Source organism: Pristiophorus japonicus, chromosome 11 (assembly GCF_044704955.1).
Source record: "Pristiophorus japonicus isolate sPriJap1 chromosome 11, sPriJap1.hap1, whole genome shotgun sequence".
Lineage (NCBI taxonomy): Eukaryota > Metazoa > Chordata > Chondrichthyes > Pristiophoridae > Pristiophorus > Pristiophorus japonicus.
Window position 1 is genome coordinate 220,104,735 of NC_091987.1, and position 20,132 is coordinate 220,124,866.

The following is a 20,132-nucleotide window of genomic DNA, read 5'->3' on the forward strand; positions in this document are numbered from 1 at the left end:
CCTCCCCTCCCCTCCCCTCAACCACTGTCTGTCCCACCCTCCCCTCCCCTCAACCACTGTCTGTCCCACCCTCACCTCACCTCCCCTCCCCTCAACCACTGTCTGTCCCACCCTCACCTCCCCTCCCCTCCCCTCAACCACTGTCTGTCCCACCCTCCCCTCGCCTCGCCTCCCCTCACCCACTGTCTGTCCCACCCTCCCCTCGCCTCGCCTCCCCTCAACCACTGTCTGTCCCACCCTCCCCTCCCTCCCCTCCCCTCAACCACTGTCTGTCCCACCCTCCCCTTCCCTCAACCACTGTCTGTCCCACCCTCCCCTTCCCTCAAACACTGTCTGTCCCACCCTCCCCTTCCCTCAACCACTGTCTGTCCCACTCTCCCCTCCCCTCAACCACTGTCTGTCCCACCCTCCCCTCCCCTCAACCACTGTCTGTCCCACCCGCCCCTCCCCTCAACCACTGTCTGTCCCACCCGCCCCTCCCCTCCCCTCAACCACTGTCTATCCCACCCTCCCCTCCCCTCCCCTCAACCACTGTCTATCCCACCCTCCCCTCCCCTCAACCACTGTCTGTCCCACCCACCCCTTCCCTCAACCACTGTCTGTCCCACCCTCCCCTCCCCTCAACCACTGTCTGTCCCACCCTCCCCTCCCCTCAACCACTGTCTGTCCCACCCGCCCCTCCCCTCCCCTCAACCACTGTCTATCCCACCCTCCCCTCCCCTCCCCTCAACCACTGTCTATCCCACCCTCCCCTCAACCACTGTCTGTCCCAGCCACCCCTTCCCTCAACCACTGTCTGTCCCACCCTCCCCTTCCCTCAACCACTGTCTGTCCCACCCTCCCCTCCCCTCCCCTCCCCTCCCCTCCCCTTCCCTCAACCACTGTCTGTCCCACCCTCCCCTTCCCTCAACCACTGTCTGTCCCACCCTCCCCTCCCCTCAACCACTGTCTGTCCCACCCTCCCCTCCCCTCAACCACTGTCTGTCCCACCCTCCCCTTCCCTCAACCACTGTCTGTCCCACTCTCCACTTCCCTCCCCTCCCCTCCCCTCCCCTCAACCACTGTCTGTCCCACCCTCCGCTCCCCTCCCCTCCCCTCAACCACGGTCTGTCCCACCCTCCCCTTCCCTCAACCACTGTCTGTCCCACCCTCCGCTCCCCTCCCCTCCCCTCCCCTCAACCACTGTCTGTCCCACCCTCCCCTTCCCTCAACCACTGTCTGTCCCACCCTCCGCTCCCCTCCCCTCCCCTCAACCACTGTCTGTCCCACCCTCCCCTTCCCTCAACCACTGTCTGTCCCACCCTCCGCTCCCCTCCCCTCAACCACTGTCTGTCCCACCCTCCGCTCCCCTCCCCTCAACCACTGTCTGTCCCACCCTCCCCTTCCCTCAACCACTGTCTGTCCCACCTTCCCCTTCCCTCAACCACTGTCTGTCCCACCCTCCGCTCCCCTCCCCTCCCCTCAACCACTGTCTGTCCCACCCTCCCCTTCCCTCAACCACTGTCTGTCCCACCCTCCGCTCCCCTCAACCACTGTCTGTCCCACCCTCCGCTCCCCTCAACCACTGTCTGTCCCACCCTCCCCTCCGCTCCCCTCCCCTCCTCCGCTCCCCTCCCCTTCCCTCCCCTCCCCTCCCCTCCCCTCCCCTTCCCACTCCTCCCCTCCTCTTCCCTCCCCTCCCCTCCCCTCCCCTTCCCTTCCCTTCCCTCCCCTCCTCTTCCCTCCCCTCCTCTTCCCTCCCCTCCTCTTCCCTCCCCTCCCCTCCCCTCCTCTTCCCTCCCCTCAACCACTGTCTGTCCCACCCTCCCCTCCCCTCAACCACTGTCTGTCCCACCCTCCCCTCCCCTCAACCACTGTCTGTCCCACCCTCCCCTCCCCTCAACCACTGTCTGTCCCACCCGCCCCTCCCCTCCCCTCAACCACTGTCTATCCCACCCTCCCCTCCCCTCCCCTCAACCACTGTCTGTCCCACCCTCCCCTCCCCTCAACCACTGTCTGTCCCACCCTCCTCTCCCCTCAACCACTGTCTGTCCCACCCACCCACCCCTTCCCTCAACCACTGTCTGTCCCACCCTCCCCTTCCCTCAACCACTGTCTGTCCCACCCTCCCCTTCCCTCAACCACTGTCTGTCCCACCCTCCCCTTCCCTCAACCACTGTCTGTCCCACCCTCCCCTCCCCTCCCCTTCCCTCAACCACTGTCTGTCCCACCCTCCCCTCCCCTTCCCTCAACCACTGTCTGTCCCACCCTCCCCTCCGCTCCCCTCCCCTCCCCTCCCCTCAACCACTGTCTGTCCCACCCTCCCCTTCCCTCAACCACTGTCTGTCCCACCCTCCGCTCCCCTCCCCTTCCCTCCCCTCCCCTCAACCACTGTCTGTCCCACCCTCCCCTTCCCTCAACCACTGTCTGTCCCACCCTCCGCTCCCCTCAACCACTGTCTGTCCCACCCTCCCCTCCGCTCCCCTCCCCTCCTCCCCTCCCCTCCTCTTCCCTCCCCTCCCCTCCTCTTCCCTCCCCTCCCCTCCCCTCCTCTTCCCTCCCCTCCCCTCCCCTCCTCTTCCCTCCCCTCCCCTCCTCTTCCCTCCCCTCCCCTCCTCTTCCCTCCCCTCACCTCCTCTTCCCTCCCCTCCCCTCCTCTTCCCTCCCCTCCCCTCCCCTCCCCTCCCCTCCCCTTCCCTCCCCTCCTCTCCTCTCCTCTTCCTTCCCCTCCCCTTCCCTCAACCACTGTCTGTCCCACCCTCCCCTTCCCTCAACCACTGTCTGTCCCACCCTCCCCTCCCCTCAACCACTGTCTGTCCCACCCTCCCCTCCCCTCAACCACTGTCTGTCCCACCCTCCCCTCCCCTCAACCACTGTCTGTCCCACCCTCCCCTCCCCTCAACCACTGTCTGTCCCACCATCCCCTCCCCTCCCCTCCCCTCCCCTCAACCACTGTCTGTCCCACCTGCCCCTCCCCTCCCCTCCCCTCAACCACTGTCTGACCCACCCGCCCCTCCCCTCCCCTCCCCTCAACCACTGTCTATCCCACCCTCCCCTCCCCTCCCCTCAACCACTGTCTATCCCACCCTCCCCTCCCCTCCCCTCAACCACTGTCTGTCCCACCCACCCACCCCTTCCCTCAACCACTGTCTGTCCCACCCACCCACCCCTTTCCCTCAACCACTGTCTGTCCCACCCTCCCCTTCCCTCAACCACTGTCTGTCCCACGCTCCCCTTCCCTCAACCACTGTCTGTCCCACCCTCCCCTTCCCTCAACCACTGTCTGTCCCACCCTCCCCTCCCCTCAACCACTGTCTGTCCCACCCTCCCCTCAACCACTGTCTGTCCCACCCTCCCCTCCCCTCAACCACTGTCTGTCCCACCCTCCCCTCCCCTCCCCTCCCCTCAACCACTGTCTGTCCCACCCTCCCCTTCCCTCAACCACTGTCTGTCCCACCCTCCGCTCCCCTCCCCTCCCCTCCCCTCAACCACTGTCTGTCCCACCCTCCCCTCCCCTCCCCTCAACCACTGTCTGTCCCACCATCCCCTCCCCTCCCCTCAACCACTGTCTGTCCCACCCTCCGCTCCCCTCCCCTCAACCACTGTCTGTCCCACCCTCCCCTTCCCTCAACCACTGTCTGTCCCACCCTCCCCTTCCCTCAACCACTGTCTGTCCCACCCTCCCCTTCCTTCAACCACTGTCTGTCCCACCCTCCGCTCCCCTCCCCTCCCCTCCCCTCCCCTCAACCACTGTCTGTCCCACCCTCCGCTCCCCTCCCCTCCCCTCAACCACGGTCTGTCCCACCCTTTCCTTCCCTCAACCACTGTCTGTCCCACCCTCCCCTTCCCTCAACCACTGTCTGTCCCACCCTCCGCTCCCCTCCCCTCAACCACTGTCTGTCCCACCCTCCCCTTCCCTCAACCACTGTCTGTCCCACCCTCCGCTCCCCTCCCCTCCCCTCAACCACTGTCTGTCCCACCCTCCCCTTCCCTCAACCACTGTCTGTCCCACCCTCCCCTTCCCTCAACCACTGTCTGTCCCACCCTCCGCTCCGCTCCCCTCCCCTCCCCTCAACCACTGTCTGTCCCACCCTCCCCTTCCCCTCAACCACTGTCTGTCCCACCCTCCCCTTCCCTCAACCACTGTCTGTCCCACCCTCCCCTTCCCTCAACCACTTTCTGTCCCACCCTCCCCTCCCCTCCCCTCAACCACTGTCTGTCCCACCCTCCCCTTCCCTCAACCACTGTCTGTCCCACCCTCCGCTCCCCTCCCCTCCCCTCAACCACGGTCTGTCCCACCCTCCCCTTCCCTCAACCACTGTCTGTCCCACCCTCCCCTTCCCTCAACCACTGTCTGTCCCACCCTCCGCTCCCTCCCCTCCCCTCAACCACTGTCTGTCCCACCCTCCCCTTCCCTCAACCACTGTCAATCCCACCCTCCGCTCCCCTCCCCTCCCCTCAACCACTGTCTGTCCCACCCTCCCCTTCCCTCAACCACTGTCTGTCCCACCCTCCCCTTCCCTCAACCACTGTCTGTCCCACCCTCCGCTCCGCTCCCCTCCCCTCCCCTCAACCACTGTCTGTCCCACCCTCCCCTTCCCTCAACCACTGTCTGTCCCACCCTCCCCTCCCCTCCCCTCAACCACTGTCTGTCCCACCCTCCCCTTCCCTCAACCACTGTCTGTCCCAGCCTCCCCTTCCCTCAACCACTGTCTGTCCCACCCTCCGCTCCGCTCCCCTCCCCTCAACCACTGTCTGTCCCACCCTCCCCTTCCCTCAACCACTGTCTGTCCCACCCTCGCTCCCCTCCCCTCCCCTCAACCACTGTCTGTCCCACCCTCCCCTTCCCTCAACCACTGTCTGTCCCACCCTCCGCTCCCCTCCCCTCAACCACTGTCTGTCCCACCCTCCCCTTCCCTCAACCACTGTCTGTCCCACCCTCCCCTTCCCTCAACCACTGTCTGTCCCACCCTCCGCTCCGCTCCCCTCCCCTCCCCTCAACCACTGTCTGTCCCACCCTCCCCTTCCCTCAACCACTGTCTGTCCCACCCTCCCCTTCCCTCAACCACTGTCTGTCCCACCCTCCCCTTCCCTAAACCACTGTCTGTCCCACCCTCCGCTCCGCTCCCCTCCCCTCCCCTCAACCACTGTCTGTCCCACCGTCCCCTTCCCTCAACCACTGTCTGTCCCACCCTCCCCTTCCCTCAACCACTGTCTGTCCCAGCCTCCGCTCCCCTCCCCTCCCCTCAACCACGGTCTGTCCCACCCTCCCCTTCCCTCAACCACTGTCTGTCCCACCCTCCCCCTTCCCTCAACCACTGTCTGTCCCACCCTCCGCTCCCCTCCCCTCCCCTCAACCACTGTCTGTCCCACCCTCCCCTTCCCTCAACCACTGTCTGTCCCACCCTCCGCTCCCCTCCCCTCCCTCAACCACTGTCTGTCCCACCCTCCCCTTCCCTCAACCACTGTCTGTCCCACCCTCCGCTCCCCCTCAACCACTGTCTGTCCCACCCTCCCCTTCCCTCAACCACTGTCTGTCCCACCCTCCCCTTCCCTCAACCACTGTCTGTCCCACCCTCCGCTCCGCTCCCCTCCCCTCCCCTCAACCACTGTCTGTCCCACCCTCCCCTTCCCTCAACCACTGTCTGTCCCACCCTCCACTTCCCTCAACCACTGTCTGTCCCACCCTCCCCCTCCCCTCCCCTCAACCACTGTCGGTCCCACCCTCCCCTTCCCTCAACCACTGTCTGTCCCACCCTCCCCTTCCCTCAACCACTGTCTATCCACCCTCCGCTCCCCTCCCCTCCCCTCAACCACTGTCTGTCCCACCCTCCCCTTCCCTCAACCACTGTCTGTCCCACCCTCCGCTCCCCTCCCCTTCCCTCAACCACTGTCTGTCCCACCCTCCCCTTCCCTCAACCACTGTCTGTCCCACCCTCCCCTTCCCTCAACCACTGTCTGTCCCACCCTCCCCTTCCCTCAACCACTGTCTGTCCCACCCTCCGCTCCGCTCCCCTCCCCTCCCCTCAACCACTATCTGTCCCACCCTCCCCTTCCCTCAACCACTGTCTGTCCCACCCTCCCCTTCCCTCAACCACTGTCTGTCCCACCCTCCCCTCCCCTCCCCTCAACCACTGTCTGTCCCACCCTCCCCTTCCCTCAACCACTGTCTGTCCCACCCTCCCCTCCCCTCCCCTCCCCTCCCCTCAACCACTGTCTGTCCCACCCTCCCCTTCCCTCAACCACTGTCTGTCCCACCCTCCCCCTTCCCTCAACCACTGTCTGTCCCACCCTCCCCTTCCCTCAACCACTGTCTGTCCCACCCTCCGCTCCGCTCCCCTCCCCTCCCCTCAACCACTGTCTGTCCCACCCTCCCCTTCCCTTCCCTCAACCACTGTCTGTCCCACCCTCCCCTTCCCTCAACCACTGTCTGTCCCACCCTCCCCTTCCCTCAACCACTGTCTGTCCCACCCTCCCCTTCCCCTCAACCACTGTCTGTCCCACCCTCCCCTTCCCTCAACCACTGTCTGTCCCACCCTCCCCTTCCCTCAACCACTGTCTGTCCCACCCTCCCCTTCCCTCAACCACTGTCTGTCCCACCCTCCCCTTCCCTCAACCACTGTCTGTCCCACCCTCCCCTTCCCTCAACCACTGTCTGTCCCACCCTCCCTTCCCTCAACCACTGTCTGTCCCACCCTCCCCTTCCCTCAACCACTGTCTGTCCCACCCTCCCCTTCCCTCAACCATTGTCTGTCCCACCCCTCCCCTCCCTTCCCCTTCCCCTCCCTTCCCCTTCCCCTCCCTTCCCCTCCCTTCCCCTCCCCCTCCCTTCCCCTCCCCCTCCCTTCCCCTCCCCCTCCCCTCCCCCTCCCCTTCCCCTTCCCCCCCCCCTCCCCCTCCCCTTCCCCCCCCTCCCCCTCCCCTTCCCCCCCTCCCCCTCCCCTTCCCCCCCCTCCCCCTCCCCTTCCTTCCCCCCCCCTCCCCTTCCCCCCCCCTCCCCCTCCCCTCCCCTCCCCCTCCCCCTCCCCTTCCCCCCCCCTCCCCCTCCCCTCCCCCTCCCCTTCCCCCCCTCCCCTTCCCCCCCCCCTCCCCCTCCCCTTCCCCCCCCTCCCCCTCCCCTTCCCCCCCTCCCCCTCCCCTTCCCCCCCCTCCCCCTCCCCTTCCCCCCCTCCCCCTCCCCTTCCCCCCCCCTCCCCCTCCCCTTCCTTCCCCCCCCCTCCCCTTCCCCCCCCCTCCCCTTCCCCCCCCTTCCCCCCCCCTTCCCCCCCCTTCCCCCCCCCCTTCCCCCCCCTCCCCCCCCTTCCCCCCCCTCCCCCCCCTCCCCCTCCCCCTCCCCCCCTCCCCCCTCCCCTTCCCCTTCCCCTTCCTCCCCCTCCCCTCCCCCCTTCCCCTCCCCCCCCCTCCCCTTCCCCTCCCCCCCTTCCCCTCCCCCTCCCTCCCCTTCCCCTTCCCCTCCCTCCCCTTCCCCTCCCCCCCTTCCCCTCCCCCTCCCTCCCCTTCCCCTTCCCCTCCCTCCCCTTCCCCTCCCTCCCCTTCCCCTCCCTCCCCCACCCCACCCCCTCCCCCTCCCCCTCCCCCTCCCCCTCCCCCTCCCCACCCCACCCCTCCCCTCAACCACTGTCTGTCCCCCTGTGTGTGGGTCTGTGGCTCCCGTGTTGGACTGTTCAGCCACCTCAGGACTCACTGCAGGACTGGAAACAAGTCTTCCTCCATTCCGAGGGGCTGCGTATGGTGATGGCATGGTGGGCGGGGCCCGGGCACGATGGGCGGGGCTCCTGTCAGAGTGGGCGGGGCTCCTGTCAGAGTGGGCGGGGCCCGGGCCCGGTGGGCGGGGGCACCTGTCAGAGTGGGCCGGGCCCGGTGGGCGGGGCTCCTGTCAGAGTGGGCGGGGCTGACAATCATTCCCGGCAGTTTCCATGGAGACGGGGCCCAGCCTTTCCTTGTCCGGGCCGCCGTGATTTCGGGGGCCGCCGCTGGTGTGCCTGGGCCGCGTCTGTCCCCACCCGCGGCCGCACTGTGCCCGGCGCCGGGGGAGGTTTGCTGAGGTAAGGTGGTGCCGACATTCACAGCCGGCCTCCCGCCCGCCCGCCCGCACCGCGTCGACAGAGGGGCCGGGAGTCAGGGGGTGCGGGGGTTAGACTGGGGGTCAGAGGGTGCAGGGGTTAAGCTGGGGGTCCAGGGGTGCGGGGTCAGAGGGTGCGGGGGTTAAGCTGGGGGTCAGAGGGTGCAGGGGTTAAGCTGGGGGTCCAGGGGTGCGGGGTCAGAGGGTGCAGGGGTTAAGCTGGGGGTCCAGGGGTGCGGGGGTTAGACTGGGGGTCCAGGGGTTAGGCTGGGGGTCCAGGGGTTAGGCTGGGGGTCCAGGGGTGCAGGGTCAGAGGGTGCAGGGGTTAAGCTGGGGGTCAGAGGGTGTGTGGGTTAGGCTGGGGGTCCAGGGGTTAGGCTGGGGGTCCAGGGGTGCAGGGTCAGAGGGTGCAGGGGTTAAGCTGGGGGTCTAGAGGTGCGGGGGTTAGGCTGGGGGTCCAGGGGTGCAGGGTCAGAGGGTGCAGGGGTTAAGCTGGGGGTCAGAGGGTGCAGGGGTTAGGCTGGGGGTCTAGAGGTGCGGGGTTAAGCTGGGGGTCCAGGGGTGCGGGGTCAGAGGGTGCGGGGGTTAGACTGGGGTGCAGGTCAGGGGGTCGCGGGCCGGGCCCTCTGATGGGGGGAAGTGATGAATGGGTTGGGCAGAGTAGATGTGGAGAGTATTCCACTTGTGGGAGAATCCACAATTGGGGCCATAAATCCGACAGTTACTAATAAATCCAGTCGAGGAATGAGGAGAAATGCCTTTGCTCAGAGTGGTTAGTTTGTGGAACTCGCCACCACAGGGAGAGGTTGTGGCAAAACCTTTCAATGTTTTCAAAGGGAAATGAGAGATACATGAGGGAAAAGGGAAGAGAGGGAGATGCTGAATGGCTGAGATGAGGCAGAGGGAATGAGAGGAGGCTGGTGTGGAGTATAAACAGTTGGGCCAAATGGCCTGTATATTCGATGTAATCACCCACTTTACTCATCAGCCCAAGGGGCCAGGACTAAGAGAGGAAGAGCGACAGAGACAGGGTAAAATCCCATTCCAGCTTTGGTCAATGTGTTGCCGCTGATGAGCAGGACTGGCCCAGTAAAGGCTGTGAGTTAGAGTAGCTTCTAATCTCAGCTGCAGTGACAGTGATCACTAAATTACTGAGTGTAGCAGATAAACAGGATTAACCTCAGGGCCTGCCTGATTCACACCAACCTGGAGCTGGCCACTAGGCTCAATGTCACCTCTTCTTTTATTGGATCACAGGACACGTGCACTGCAGGCTGTATAGAATCTGTCGTGTGCAGATAATGTATTGACAATAATAAAGAAGTGGGAGTTACACAGACGTAATGAAAGGCTATGAGCTAATTGAGGGTTTCAATTAGCTCATAGCCTTTCAACTGGCAGGAGTTGTCTACAGACTTCCAGAAAGCAGTGCTGCAGAAATACGGAGATCAAAGCAGTTCTAATGGAAGATTTTAATTTTTCCATCGATGGGAGATGCAGAACAGCTCAAGGAGTAAAGGCATTGAATTTCTTGAGTGCATCCAGGGCAGTTTTCTCAAACAATATGTTTTAGAACTAACAAAGCAACAGGCCAGACTGGATTTAATAACAATAATCTTAAGGCTAAGCCATTTGGGAGTGAAATCAGCAAGCACGTTTTCCACAAAGGATAGTAGAAATCTGGAACTCTCCCCTCCCAAAGGCTGTGGATGATGCGGGACAATTGGAGCTTTCAAGACTGAGATCGATAGATATTTGTTAGGAAAAGGTATTGAGGGATATGGAGAAAATGCAGGTAATTGGTGTAGATCAGCCATGATCTAATTGAATGGGGGAAACAGGCTCGAGGGGCTGAATGACCTCACCCTGGTCCTAATGATCCTATCTCCCTTGGTCAAAATCCTGGCTCTTCCTCCCTTCACCACACGGACTGCAGCGGTTCACCACCTTCTCAGGGCAACTCAGAACGGGCAATAAATGCTGGCCTGGCCAGCGATGCCTACATCCTGGGAATACATTTTAAAATGTGGTATAACATAACCGGAAGTAAATTGCAGGCTGGAATCCAATCGAGGGGTTCGGTGGGGGGGGGGGGTGGGTGGTGGTTTATATATAGAATAACAGATACCCGGGAGTGAGTTACAGACTGGAATCTAATCGAGGGGTTCGGGGAGGTTTATATATAGAATAACAGATACCCAGGAGTGAGTTACAGGCTGGAATCTAATCGAGGGGTTTGGTGGGTTTATTTATAGAATAACAGATACCCGGGAGTGAGTTACAGACTGGAATCTAATCGAGGGGTTTGGTGGGTTTATTTATAGAATAACAGATACCCGGGAGTGAGTTACAGACTGGAATCTAATCGAGGGGTTCGGGGGGTTTATATATAGAATAACAGATACCTGGGAGTGAGTTACAGGCTGGAATCTATTCGAGGGGTTTATATATAGAATAACAGATACCTGGGAGTGAATTACAGGCTGGAATCTAATCGAGGGGTTCGGGGGGTTTATATATAGAATAACAGATACCCGGGAGTGAATTACAGGCTGGAATCTAATCGAGGGGTTCGGGGGGTTTATATATAGAATAACAGATACCTGGGAGTGAGTTACAGACTGGAATCTAATCGAGGGGTTTGGGGGGTTTATTTATAGAATAACAGATACCCGGGAGTGAGTTACAGGCTGGAATCTAATCGAGGGGTTCGGGGGGTTTATATACAGAATAACAGATACCCGGGAGTGAGTTACAGGCTGGAATCTAATCGGGGGGTTTATATATAGAATAACAGATACCCGGGAGTGAGTTACAGACTGGAATCTAATCGAGGGGTTCGGGTGATAAAGATAAAGTGGCTGTGTCGGAATTGCCTGGTAATACATTCACCACAGTATGGGGAGACAGGGAGCCAAGGGAGACCTTGGTTGGACTGTTACTGGAGCAGGGATCTCTGTCCTGCATTTTGAATCCTGATCTGATCGGGTTTGGATCAATCTCATCAGCAGCCTGTTGTAGTGGAACTGACTTTATGGATGGTTTGTAGCTGGTGAGACGGGCAGTTTCTGATATTTCTCTGCCCTGTCGACCTTAGCCGAGTGGGAACCCGACTCCCGACCTGGCATCACGTCATTGCTGCCCTGTAATTGGCTGCTGGTTGCTCTGGGTGATCTTTGCTGATGTGTTTATTGGTTCAATGTATGCGACTTGTGAACATGTCTCTTACTTCACAATCCTGCTCTGATCATACCTGCGTACACGTGTTCTCCTGCTTTTATCCTTTCTAGTGAGATGGCTACTTCTGTGCTCCTGGTGATCTGCAGTTTGATGTGCTGGCTCACACTTTACATCGCCTTCTGTCAGCTCTACAGCCATCACCGCTATGAGTGGAATTGTCGCCTGGTAGCCCTCGTACATGGTGTCCTCATTGTCTGTCTCTCTGCATACGTTGGATTTATCGATGGGCCCTGGCCCTTTAGCCATCCAGGTGGGTTTTGGGATAAGCTGGGTTAGGAAAAGATTCATTCATAAATCAACAAGGTGGATGCCGTCAGCAGTCGAGTGTTTCTGGGACTCTGTCAGACTGGCCGTTCTCCAGAGACTCGGGTTGGTGTTGGGCTTACTGCACTATTTTTGTTGCATTTGTGAGACTCCTGAAGCCAGGATTGCAATCACTACCAGACTGTTTCACTCTGTCTCCAGACCCGTGCTCAGCACCTCACTTGGTTATTTGTACGTGCTGACCCTGGCAAGTGAAGGTTACGTTACAGGTAAAACACTCAGTAACCAAGTAATGACACGTTCTGCCCTTCCATTACTGAGGACTGACCCAGTGGATTACATTGCAATAAGTCTTTCAGTCACAAATTAAGGTTACAATTGAGTCGTGGGTAATCCATTTCTTTCTGTCTGCTGCCGTTCACCTAACTGCACAAAAGGATTCATTTTTGTTTGAAGTGTTAGACTTCGCACTGTGATGAATAGCTCGGTCAGTCTCCAGAGCAGAAGGCATACTTGGTATGTGTAATATCACTAGCCAGCACGGATTCCGATCTTGCCCAGGAAGCAAGTATATCAGGCCCTGATACCAGTGCGATGGGATAAAAAGCAGTTCATCATTCATATCGCCTCTCCAGTGCTCATGTTTATCACAAGACATTCTTGGTTGGGACCTGCGCATTTATTTATTTGAGGATGTGATTTACTCTCTTTCGGGGACATGCGCCCGTTCCTCCCTTTTGGTTATCACTTTTGGAGGAGAGACTGGCTAAAGATCAGAGGTCAGTCAGTCCTTTGGTGACCAGGCCAGATGTACGGGGCAGTGTGAGGTGAGAGGTCAGGGTGTACGCGAGCAGTGTGAGGTGAGAGGTCAGAGTGTACGCGAACAGTGTGAGGTGAGAGGTCAGGGTTTACGGGGCAGTGTGAGGTGAGAGGTCAGAGTGTACGCGAGCAGTGAGAGGTCAAGGTGTACGGGACTAGTGTGAGGTAAGAGGTCAAGGTGTATGGGAGCAGTGTGAGGTGAGAGTGTACGCGAGCATTGTGAGGTGAAAGGTCAGGGTGTACGTGAGAGGTCAAGGTGTACGCGAGCAGTAAGAGGTCAGGGTGTACGTGAGAGGTCAAGGTGTACGCGAGCAGTAAGAGGTCAGGGTATACAGGACTAGTGTGAGGTGATAGGTCAGGGTGTATGGGAGCAGTGAGAGGTCAGGGTGTACAGGACTGGTGAGAGGTCAGGGTGTATGGGAGCAGTGTGAGGTGAGAGGTCAGAGTGTATGCGAGCAGTGTGAGGTCAGGGTGTACGGGAGCAGTATGAGGTGAGAGGTCAGAGTGTACGCGAGCAGTGTGAGGTCAGGGTGTACGCGAGCAGTGTGAGGTGAGAGGTCAGAGTGTACGCGAGCAGTGAGAGGTCAGGGTATACGGGACTAGTGTGAGGCGAGAGGTCAGAGTGTATGCGAGCAGTGAGAGGTCAGGGTGTACGGGAGCAGTGTGAGGTGAGAGGTCAGAATGTACGTGAGCAATGTGAGGTGAAAGGTCAGGGTGTACGTGAGAGGTCAAGGTGTACGCGAGCAGTGAGAGGTCAGAGTTACGCGAGCAGTGAGAGGTCAGAGTTACGTGAGCAGTAAGAGGCGACTCTCCCTCTATTTCCCTCCACCCAAGGGGATTAATCTGGCTTTGGTTCAAGCGTCTCCATGTGGCCGCGGATTCCTGGCTGCGTCCCTGTAGGGACAGCTTCTGGCCGTCACACAGCCGCTGTAATTGGGATCTCCATTTCCTTCGCTACGCAGCTCATTGATGCTCCATTGCACATCAGTGCTGGGCTCGTGTGGTCTAATAATATTGGTTACAAAGCTACACCGGTTCTCAGAGGGTTACATGCAACTCGTGCTTGTAATTTTCAGGCTCTCCAAACAATTCCGATGATAGGTCATCGATTTGAAACGTTAACTCTGTTTCTCTCTCCACAGGTGCTGCCTGACCTGATGACTGTTTCAAGCATTTTCTGTTTTTATTTCAGATTTCCAGCATCCGCAGTATTTTGATTTTTGTATCCTAATTATAACTCCAAGTGGTTTAAGGCCAAGAACATTAAGTAACTGTGATGTGATGTCACTGTGACTGTTGGAAATATCGGTTCAGAGCTAGAGAGGGATTTGGTGAGTGAAAATCTATTGGTTTTAAAGCTGCAAGGGTTAAATGCAATTTGTGTTTATATTTTTCAGGCTCTCCGAACACTGAGATCCAGACCCAGGTGCTGTGCCTGTCACTGGGTTATTTTATATTTGATATGTGCTGGTGTATCTATTTCCAAACAGAGGGTCTGGTGATGCTGTGTCACCACAGCCTCAGTATCCTGGGCATCGTCATGGTGCTAGTTTTGGAACGCTCGGCTACCGAGGTCAATGCAGTCATCTTCGGCAGCGAGGTGACCAATCCGTTCCTCCAGACCCGCTGGTTCCTTCGAGAATCTGGGTGTTACCACACCCTGCTGGGAGATGCCGTCGACCTGCTGTTTGTGTTGCTGTTTTGCAGTGTGCGGATCGGGGTTGGGGGCAGGCTGCTGTACTGTGAGCTATCTTCCCCTGTGCCCCTCCCTATTGTGAAGCTGGGAGGAGTCGCCATGTATGTGGTGTCCTGGGTGTTCATGGTGAGCATTGCCAGGTTTGCCTGGAGGAAGAGTAGTCACAAATACAAGGCATGGAGCGAGCGGAGCAGGTGCACGTTACACCCAGAGACCAATGGACACACAAAGAAAGCTTGCTAGCTGGCGGCAGGCAAGGGCAGTGCTGAGAGGCAGCCAGGCACAGTGACATTACTCGAGCTGCATCATCTCGTCCCCCCTTCTGTTTTCTTCTGCAATGGCTCTGTTTTCAAACCAATTTTTCAAATCACGATCCTGGAGTGCCCTCATCAGTGGGGACTGGTCTCTCAGTAAAGCACAAGTTCCGGCAGCTTCTCTCAGTCACTGGGCTTGAAACCTCTCCTGGACTCTGGTGTCTCCAATATTCTCAGTGGTGTCTGAATCACACAGACCGTGTCTCTGCATCATGTATAATGTCTATCTCGTGCCCTGGTGATGTTAGGTGTGGTACACAGCAACTTTAGTTGAATATTGAAAATGCTGGAAATACTCAGCAGGTCAGGCAGCATCTGTGGAGAGAGAAACCGAGTTAACTTTTAGGTCGATAACCGTTCGTCAGTCACAGACCTGAAAAGTTAACTCTGTTTCTTTCTCCACAGATGCTGCCTGACCTGCTGAGTATTTCCAGCATTTTCTGTTTTTATTTCAGATTTCTAGCATCCGCTGTATTTTGCTTTTGTGTCTGGTTGGATATTTACTGACGAACTGGAATTCTCTTTCCCCTCAGTTTATCTCTCCCTCTCTCTCTCCTGAAGGGGCTGATTTATCCTGGGATGCAGTTCCACGGTTATAGTGATCTCGGTCAAGCACCATTTTTCATGTGCAAATCTAGTCAGTGAGTGTAAGCAGGGGTCACTGGACAGTGATCGGGAGCAGGAACCCTGACTGATTTCTCTTAACTCAGCACAGGTCAAGGGTGGAAGCTGGATCTCCGTGGTCAGTGTGGCTCGACCACTGGCTGAGTGACCTTACTGAGCCATCGGGTAGGCATACTTCGGATTTCCTGGATTATCATTGGCTGTAGGAGGGGGCGGGAATCGCAAACTCTCTCCTTTGTTACACTTTCCTGTATCTACTCGCCTCCGTCAGGAAACTGAGTAACTTGAGAGTCACTGATGGTGCAGTTTGCGACTGGTCTGTTGGAAGGAGGGGCTAATTCCATATTTAATGTTCTCATAAGAACATAAGAACATAAGAATTAGGAACAGGATTAGGCCATCTAGCCCCTCGAGCCTGTTCCGCCATTCAACAAGATCAGCTCCACTTACGCGCCCGCTCCCCGTAACTCTTAATTTCCTTATTGGTTAAAAATCTATCTATCTGTGACTTGAATACATTCAATGAGCTAGCCTCAACTGCTTCCTCGGGCAGAGAATTCCACAGATTCACAACCCTCTGGGAGAAGAAATTCCTTCTCAACTCGGTTTTAAATTGGCTCCCCCATATTTTGAGGCTGTGCCCCCTAGTTCTAGTCTCCCCGACCAGTGGAAACAACCTCTCTGCCTCTATCTTGTCTATCCCTTTTCATTATTTTAAATGTTTCTATAAGATCACCCCTCATCCTTCTGAACTCCAACGAGTAAAGACCCAGTCTACTCAATCTATCATCATAAGGTAACCCCCTCATCTCCGGAATCAGCCCAGTGTATCGTATCTGTACCCCCTCCAAAGCTAGTATATCCTTCCTTAAGTAAGGTGACCAAAACTGCATGCAGTACTCCAGGTGCGGCCTCACCAATACCCTGTATAGTTGCAGCATAAATAAAGTCTATCCAACTTGAGGTTGGACTGGATGGAAGGAAACGGGGCTGGAGGGTTGTAGGAACAGGGCGGGTAAATGTGATGGGACTATTTGCTCGTGTGCAGAGTAAAGGCCGACACGGACTGGTTGGGCCGAATGGCCCGTGTGTTGTGTATAATTCCTGTTTCAGTTCAGTTTGAGGACTTGTCGGTCGATGTGACCAGGGGCCATCGCACCGGAGCTGACACTGATTCCACCATTTCAGCAAATGCCATTTCCCTGCTCTGTCCCCTTTCTCATTAATGTTTTTATTCAAGCGTTTATCTGATTCTGCCTTGAATGTCACAAGTGATTCAGCCGCAGTTACCAGCTGTAGTGAAGCTCCATCCTCTAACGACCCATTGCATGGTAAAGATGTTGCTGCCGTTCCTCTTACACTTTTCCTCTTCCATGGCGAGGGAACCAACAACCCATTTCTTCCACTGCTTTTCACATCTAACAGATCGTGCTCTGGGCTCTTTCTGTAACATGTGGACAGGTAGCGAGTCTGACTCGCAAACTAGAGGAACTGGTTCGATACAATGAATGGTGAGGTGGTGGGGTCGAGGGGGGGGTCAGGGTGGGGAGGGGTCACCCATTGCGAGGACCTCACTAGGCACCAGCCCACTTTTCAGAGACAAGAGTTTAAACTTATGGCATTAATCCTAACTTTCTGTTCACTTGTTACTGATTCACCCAGTGGTGGAAATAATCTTTCACTATTTACCCTTGCAAACCCTGTCATCACTTTTAAGCGCTTCTGTTAGATCTCCTCATAACCCTCTCACCCTAAACAAAGCTTACCATCTCTGACAACATTCTAGTGAATCTTGCTGCATCTGATACATACAGGAGGAGGCCCATTCAGCCCCTCGAGCCTGTTACACAGGAACAGGAGGAGGCCCATTCAGCCCCTCGAGCCTGTTACACAGGAACAGGAGGAGGCCCATTCAGCCCCTCGAGCCTGTTACACAGGAACAGGAGGAGGCCCATTCAGCCCCTCGAGCCTGTTACACAGGACAGGAGGAGGCCTACTTAGCCCCTCGAGCCTGTTACACAGGAACAGGAGGAGGCCTATTTAGCCCCTCGAGCCTGTTACACAGGAACAGAAGGAGGCCCATTCAGCCCCTCGAGCCTGTTACACAGGAACAGGAGGAGGCCCATTCAGCCCCTCGAGCCTGTTACACAGGACCAGGAGGAGGCCCATTCAGCCCCTCGAGCCTGTTACACAGGAACAGGAGGAACCCATTCATCCCCTCGAGTCTGTTCCGTGGCTATCGCATCCTTTCTTTAATCGAGTTCCCAAATCGAGTACTACAACTTTGACCTACACAGGGTCTGGGACAGATTCATCATCACACAATTGCCTTTGTATTCTGTGCCCTGTATATAAAACCCACAATTCCTTTTTCCTCTTTTATGGGTTTGTTCACCCTCCAGTGCTACTTTGCAGGGTCTGTGTATCTGCCCCCCTCCGTCCATCTTTTCTTGCACTCTATTGAGAAGTTTTACCATATTGGATTTCATTCTGATCTCTCTTTTTCCCCCATAGAGAAATGTATTTGCATCAAACCTTGCTCCCTAGCCGTAATCTGTGATCCGATCACTGTGTGCCGTTCCCTCCAAATGTGGTGTTAGCAGCAACTTTTGATATTGTTCCTTCAATGCCCATGCTCAAATCATTGCCAAACAACAGAGATGCCAACACTGACCCAAGGGCTCAGCGCCAGTCTTGTCAATCGCAGAAGCATGCATTTACTTCTAGTCTTCCATCCATCCTTCAGCCATCGCTCTATCTGTGCAGTTACTTTATCTTTAACACCGTGAGTCTTAATCTTTGCATCAAGTAACTTCCGTCGTAACTTATCCAATGTTTTTTGATTTCCTTTACGTAAGAACATAACATAAGAAATAGGAGCTGGAGGAGGACATTTGGCCCTTCGAGCCTGCTCTGCCATTCAACAAGATCATGGTTGATCTTCTACCTCACATCTTCCACCTTCCTGCACTATCCCCAAATTCCTTACTTCCCAAAAATGTATCGACTTCTATCTTGAATATACTCAACAACTGCTCCACCTCACTGTCAACAAGCTCCCCGCTGGAGTGGAACTACACTACAGAATCAGTGGGAAGCTGTTTAACCTACGCCGCCTCCAGGCCAGGTCCAAGATCACCCCAACCTCTGGCATTAGCTGCAGTATGCGGACGACGCCTGCGTCTGTGCACTTTCTGAGGCTGAACTCCAGGAAATCATCGATGTATTCACCGAGACATATGAAAGCATGGGCCTTACGCTTAACATCCGTAAGACAAAGGTCCTCCACCAGCCTGTCCTTGCCGCACAGCACTGCCCTCCAATCATCAAGATTCACGGCGCGGCCCTCGACCACGTGGACCACTTCCCATACCTCGGGAGCCTCTTGTCAACAAAGGCAGACATTGATGCGGAGAATCAACATCGCCTCCAGTGCACCAGTGTGGCCTTCGGCCGCCTGAGGAAAAAAGTGTTCGAAGACCAGGCCCCCAAACCTATCACCAAGCTCATAGTCTACAGGGCTGTAGTAATACCCGTCCTCCTCTATGGATCAGAGGCATGGACCATGTACAGAAGACACATGAAGTCGCTGGAGATATATCACCAACGATGTCGCGCAAGATCTTGCGAATCCCCTGGGAGGACAGACGCACCAACATCAGTGTCCTTGCCCAGGCTAACATCCCCAGGTTTGAAGCACTAACCACACTCGATCAGCTTCGCTGGGCAGGCCACTTAGTTCGCATGTCAGATACGAGACTCCCTTAGCAATTGCTCCATGTGGAGTTCCTTCATGGCAAACGAGTTAAAGGTGGGCAGCGGAAACGTTACAAGGACACCTTCAAAGCCTCCCTAGTGAAGTGCGACATCACCACAGACACCTGGGAGACCCTGTCCGAAGACCGCTCTAGGTGGAGAAAGTGCATCCGGGAGGCCGTTGAGCTCTTCGAATCTCAACGCTGCGAGCGTGAAGAGGTCAGGCGCAGGCAGCGGAAGGAGCATGCGTCAAATCAGTCCCACCCCTTCCCCCGACGAATGTCTGTACCACCAGTGACAGGGTCTGTGGCTCTCGTGTTGGACTGTTCAGCCACCAAAGGACTCACTTTAGGAGTGGAAGCAAGTCTTCCTCGATTCTGAGGGACTGACTATAATGATGATGACTCGACGACTGAGCATCCACAGCTCTCGGGTAGAGAATTCCAAAGACTCGCAACCCTTTGAGTGAATCTCAGTCCTAAATGACTGACCCCTTATTCTGAGACTGTGACCCTCTGTTCCAGATTCCCCAGCCAAGGGAAACATTTTCTCAGCATTAACCTTCGTTGCACTCCCTGTAAGACAAGTATGTCAATCGCAGGACTGTACACCAGGTGTGCCCTCACCAGTGCCCTGTATAATTGTAGTAAGACTTCTTTACTCTAATCCCTTGGTAATAAAAGCTAATATACCATTTGCTTTCCTAATTTTTTGCTGTACCTGCAGACAGTAAGAGATTCTACAGGTATATAAAAAGGAAGCGAGTAGCTAAAATAAACGTTGGTCCCTTCGAGGAAGAGACCAGGGAATTAATAATGGGGAAAACTTTGAACAAAGGTTAACTAGATTGGTTCCTGGGATGAAGGGATTGCCCTATGAGGAGAGATTGAGTAGACTAGGCCTATATTCCCTAGAGTTTAAAATAATGAAAGGTGATCTAATTGAAATATATACAATTCTTAAGGGGCTTGACAAGGTTAATGAAAGGGAAATCATGTTTGACAAATTTGCTGGAGTTCTTTGAGGATGTAACGAGCAGGGTGGATAAAGGGGAACCAGTAGATGTGGTGTATTTGGATTTCCAGAAGTCATTTGATAAGGTGCCACATAAAAGGTTACTGCACACGATAAGAGCTCACGGGGTTGGGGGTAATATATTAGCACGGATAGAGAATTAGCTAACTAACAGAAAATAGAGTTGGAATAAATGGGTCAGTGACTAGTGGGGTGCCACAGGGATCGGTGCTGGGGCCTCAACTATTTACAATCTGTATTAATGACTTGGATGAAGGGACCAAGTGTATTGGAGCCACATTTGCTGATGATGCAAAGATAAGTGGGAAAGCTAGTTGTGAGGAGGATGCAAAGAATCTGCCAA

General features: G+C 56.4%; 1 protein-coding gene across 2 annotated transcripts; it reads left to right on the forward strand.

The window, feature by feature from the left end:
• Positions 1–7,902: 7,902 nt before the first annotated feature.
• Positions 7,903–19,450, forward strand: LOC139276501 (TLC domain-containing protein 5-like). 2 transcript variants are annotated; one of them, XM_070894611.1, is made up of 3 exons: positions 7,903–8,024; positions 11,332–11,531; positions 13,762–14,689. In XM_070894611.1, exons 2-3 carry the CDS (start codon positions 11,336–11,338, stop codon positions 14,301–14,303), a joined length of 738 nt encoding a protein of 245 aa, XP_070750712.1. In that variant the 5' UTR covers positions 7,903–8,024; positions 11,332–11,335; the 3' UTR covers positions 14,304–14,689. The 2 variants fall into 2 exon arrangements, 1 of the variants encoding a protein (XP_070750712.1); XR_011595938.1 differs by lacking the exons at positions 7,903–8,024; positions 13,762–14,689 and adding exons at positions 13,557–13,695; positions 17,857–19,450 and having other exon boundaries at positions 11,447–11,531.
• The last annotated feature ends 682 nt before the right edge of the window (positions 19,451–20,132 follow it).

Excerpts from the sequence above, each read along its gene's own strand:
- LOC139276501 (XM_070894611.1), top strand. The coding sequence starts at position 11,336 with ATGGCTACTTCTGTGCTCCTGGTGATCTGCAGTTTGATGTGCTGGCTC. Across the intron at positions 11,532-13,761 it reads CTGGCCCTTTAGCCATCCAG|GCTCTCCGAACACTGAGATC; the intron begins GTGGGTTTTGGG and ends TATATTTTTCAG.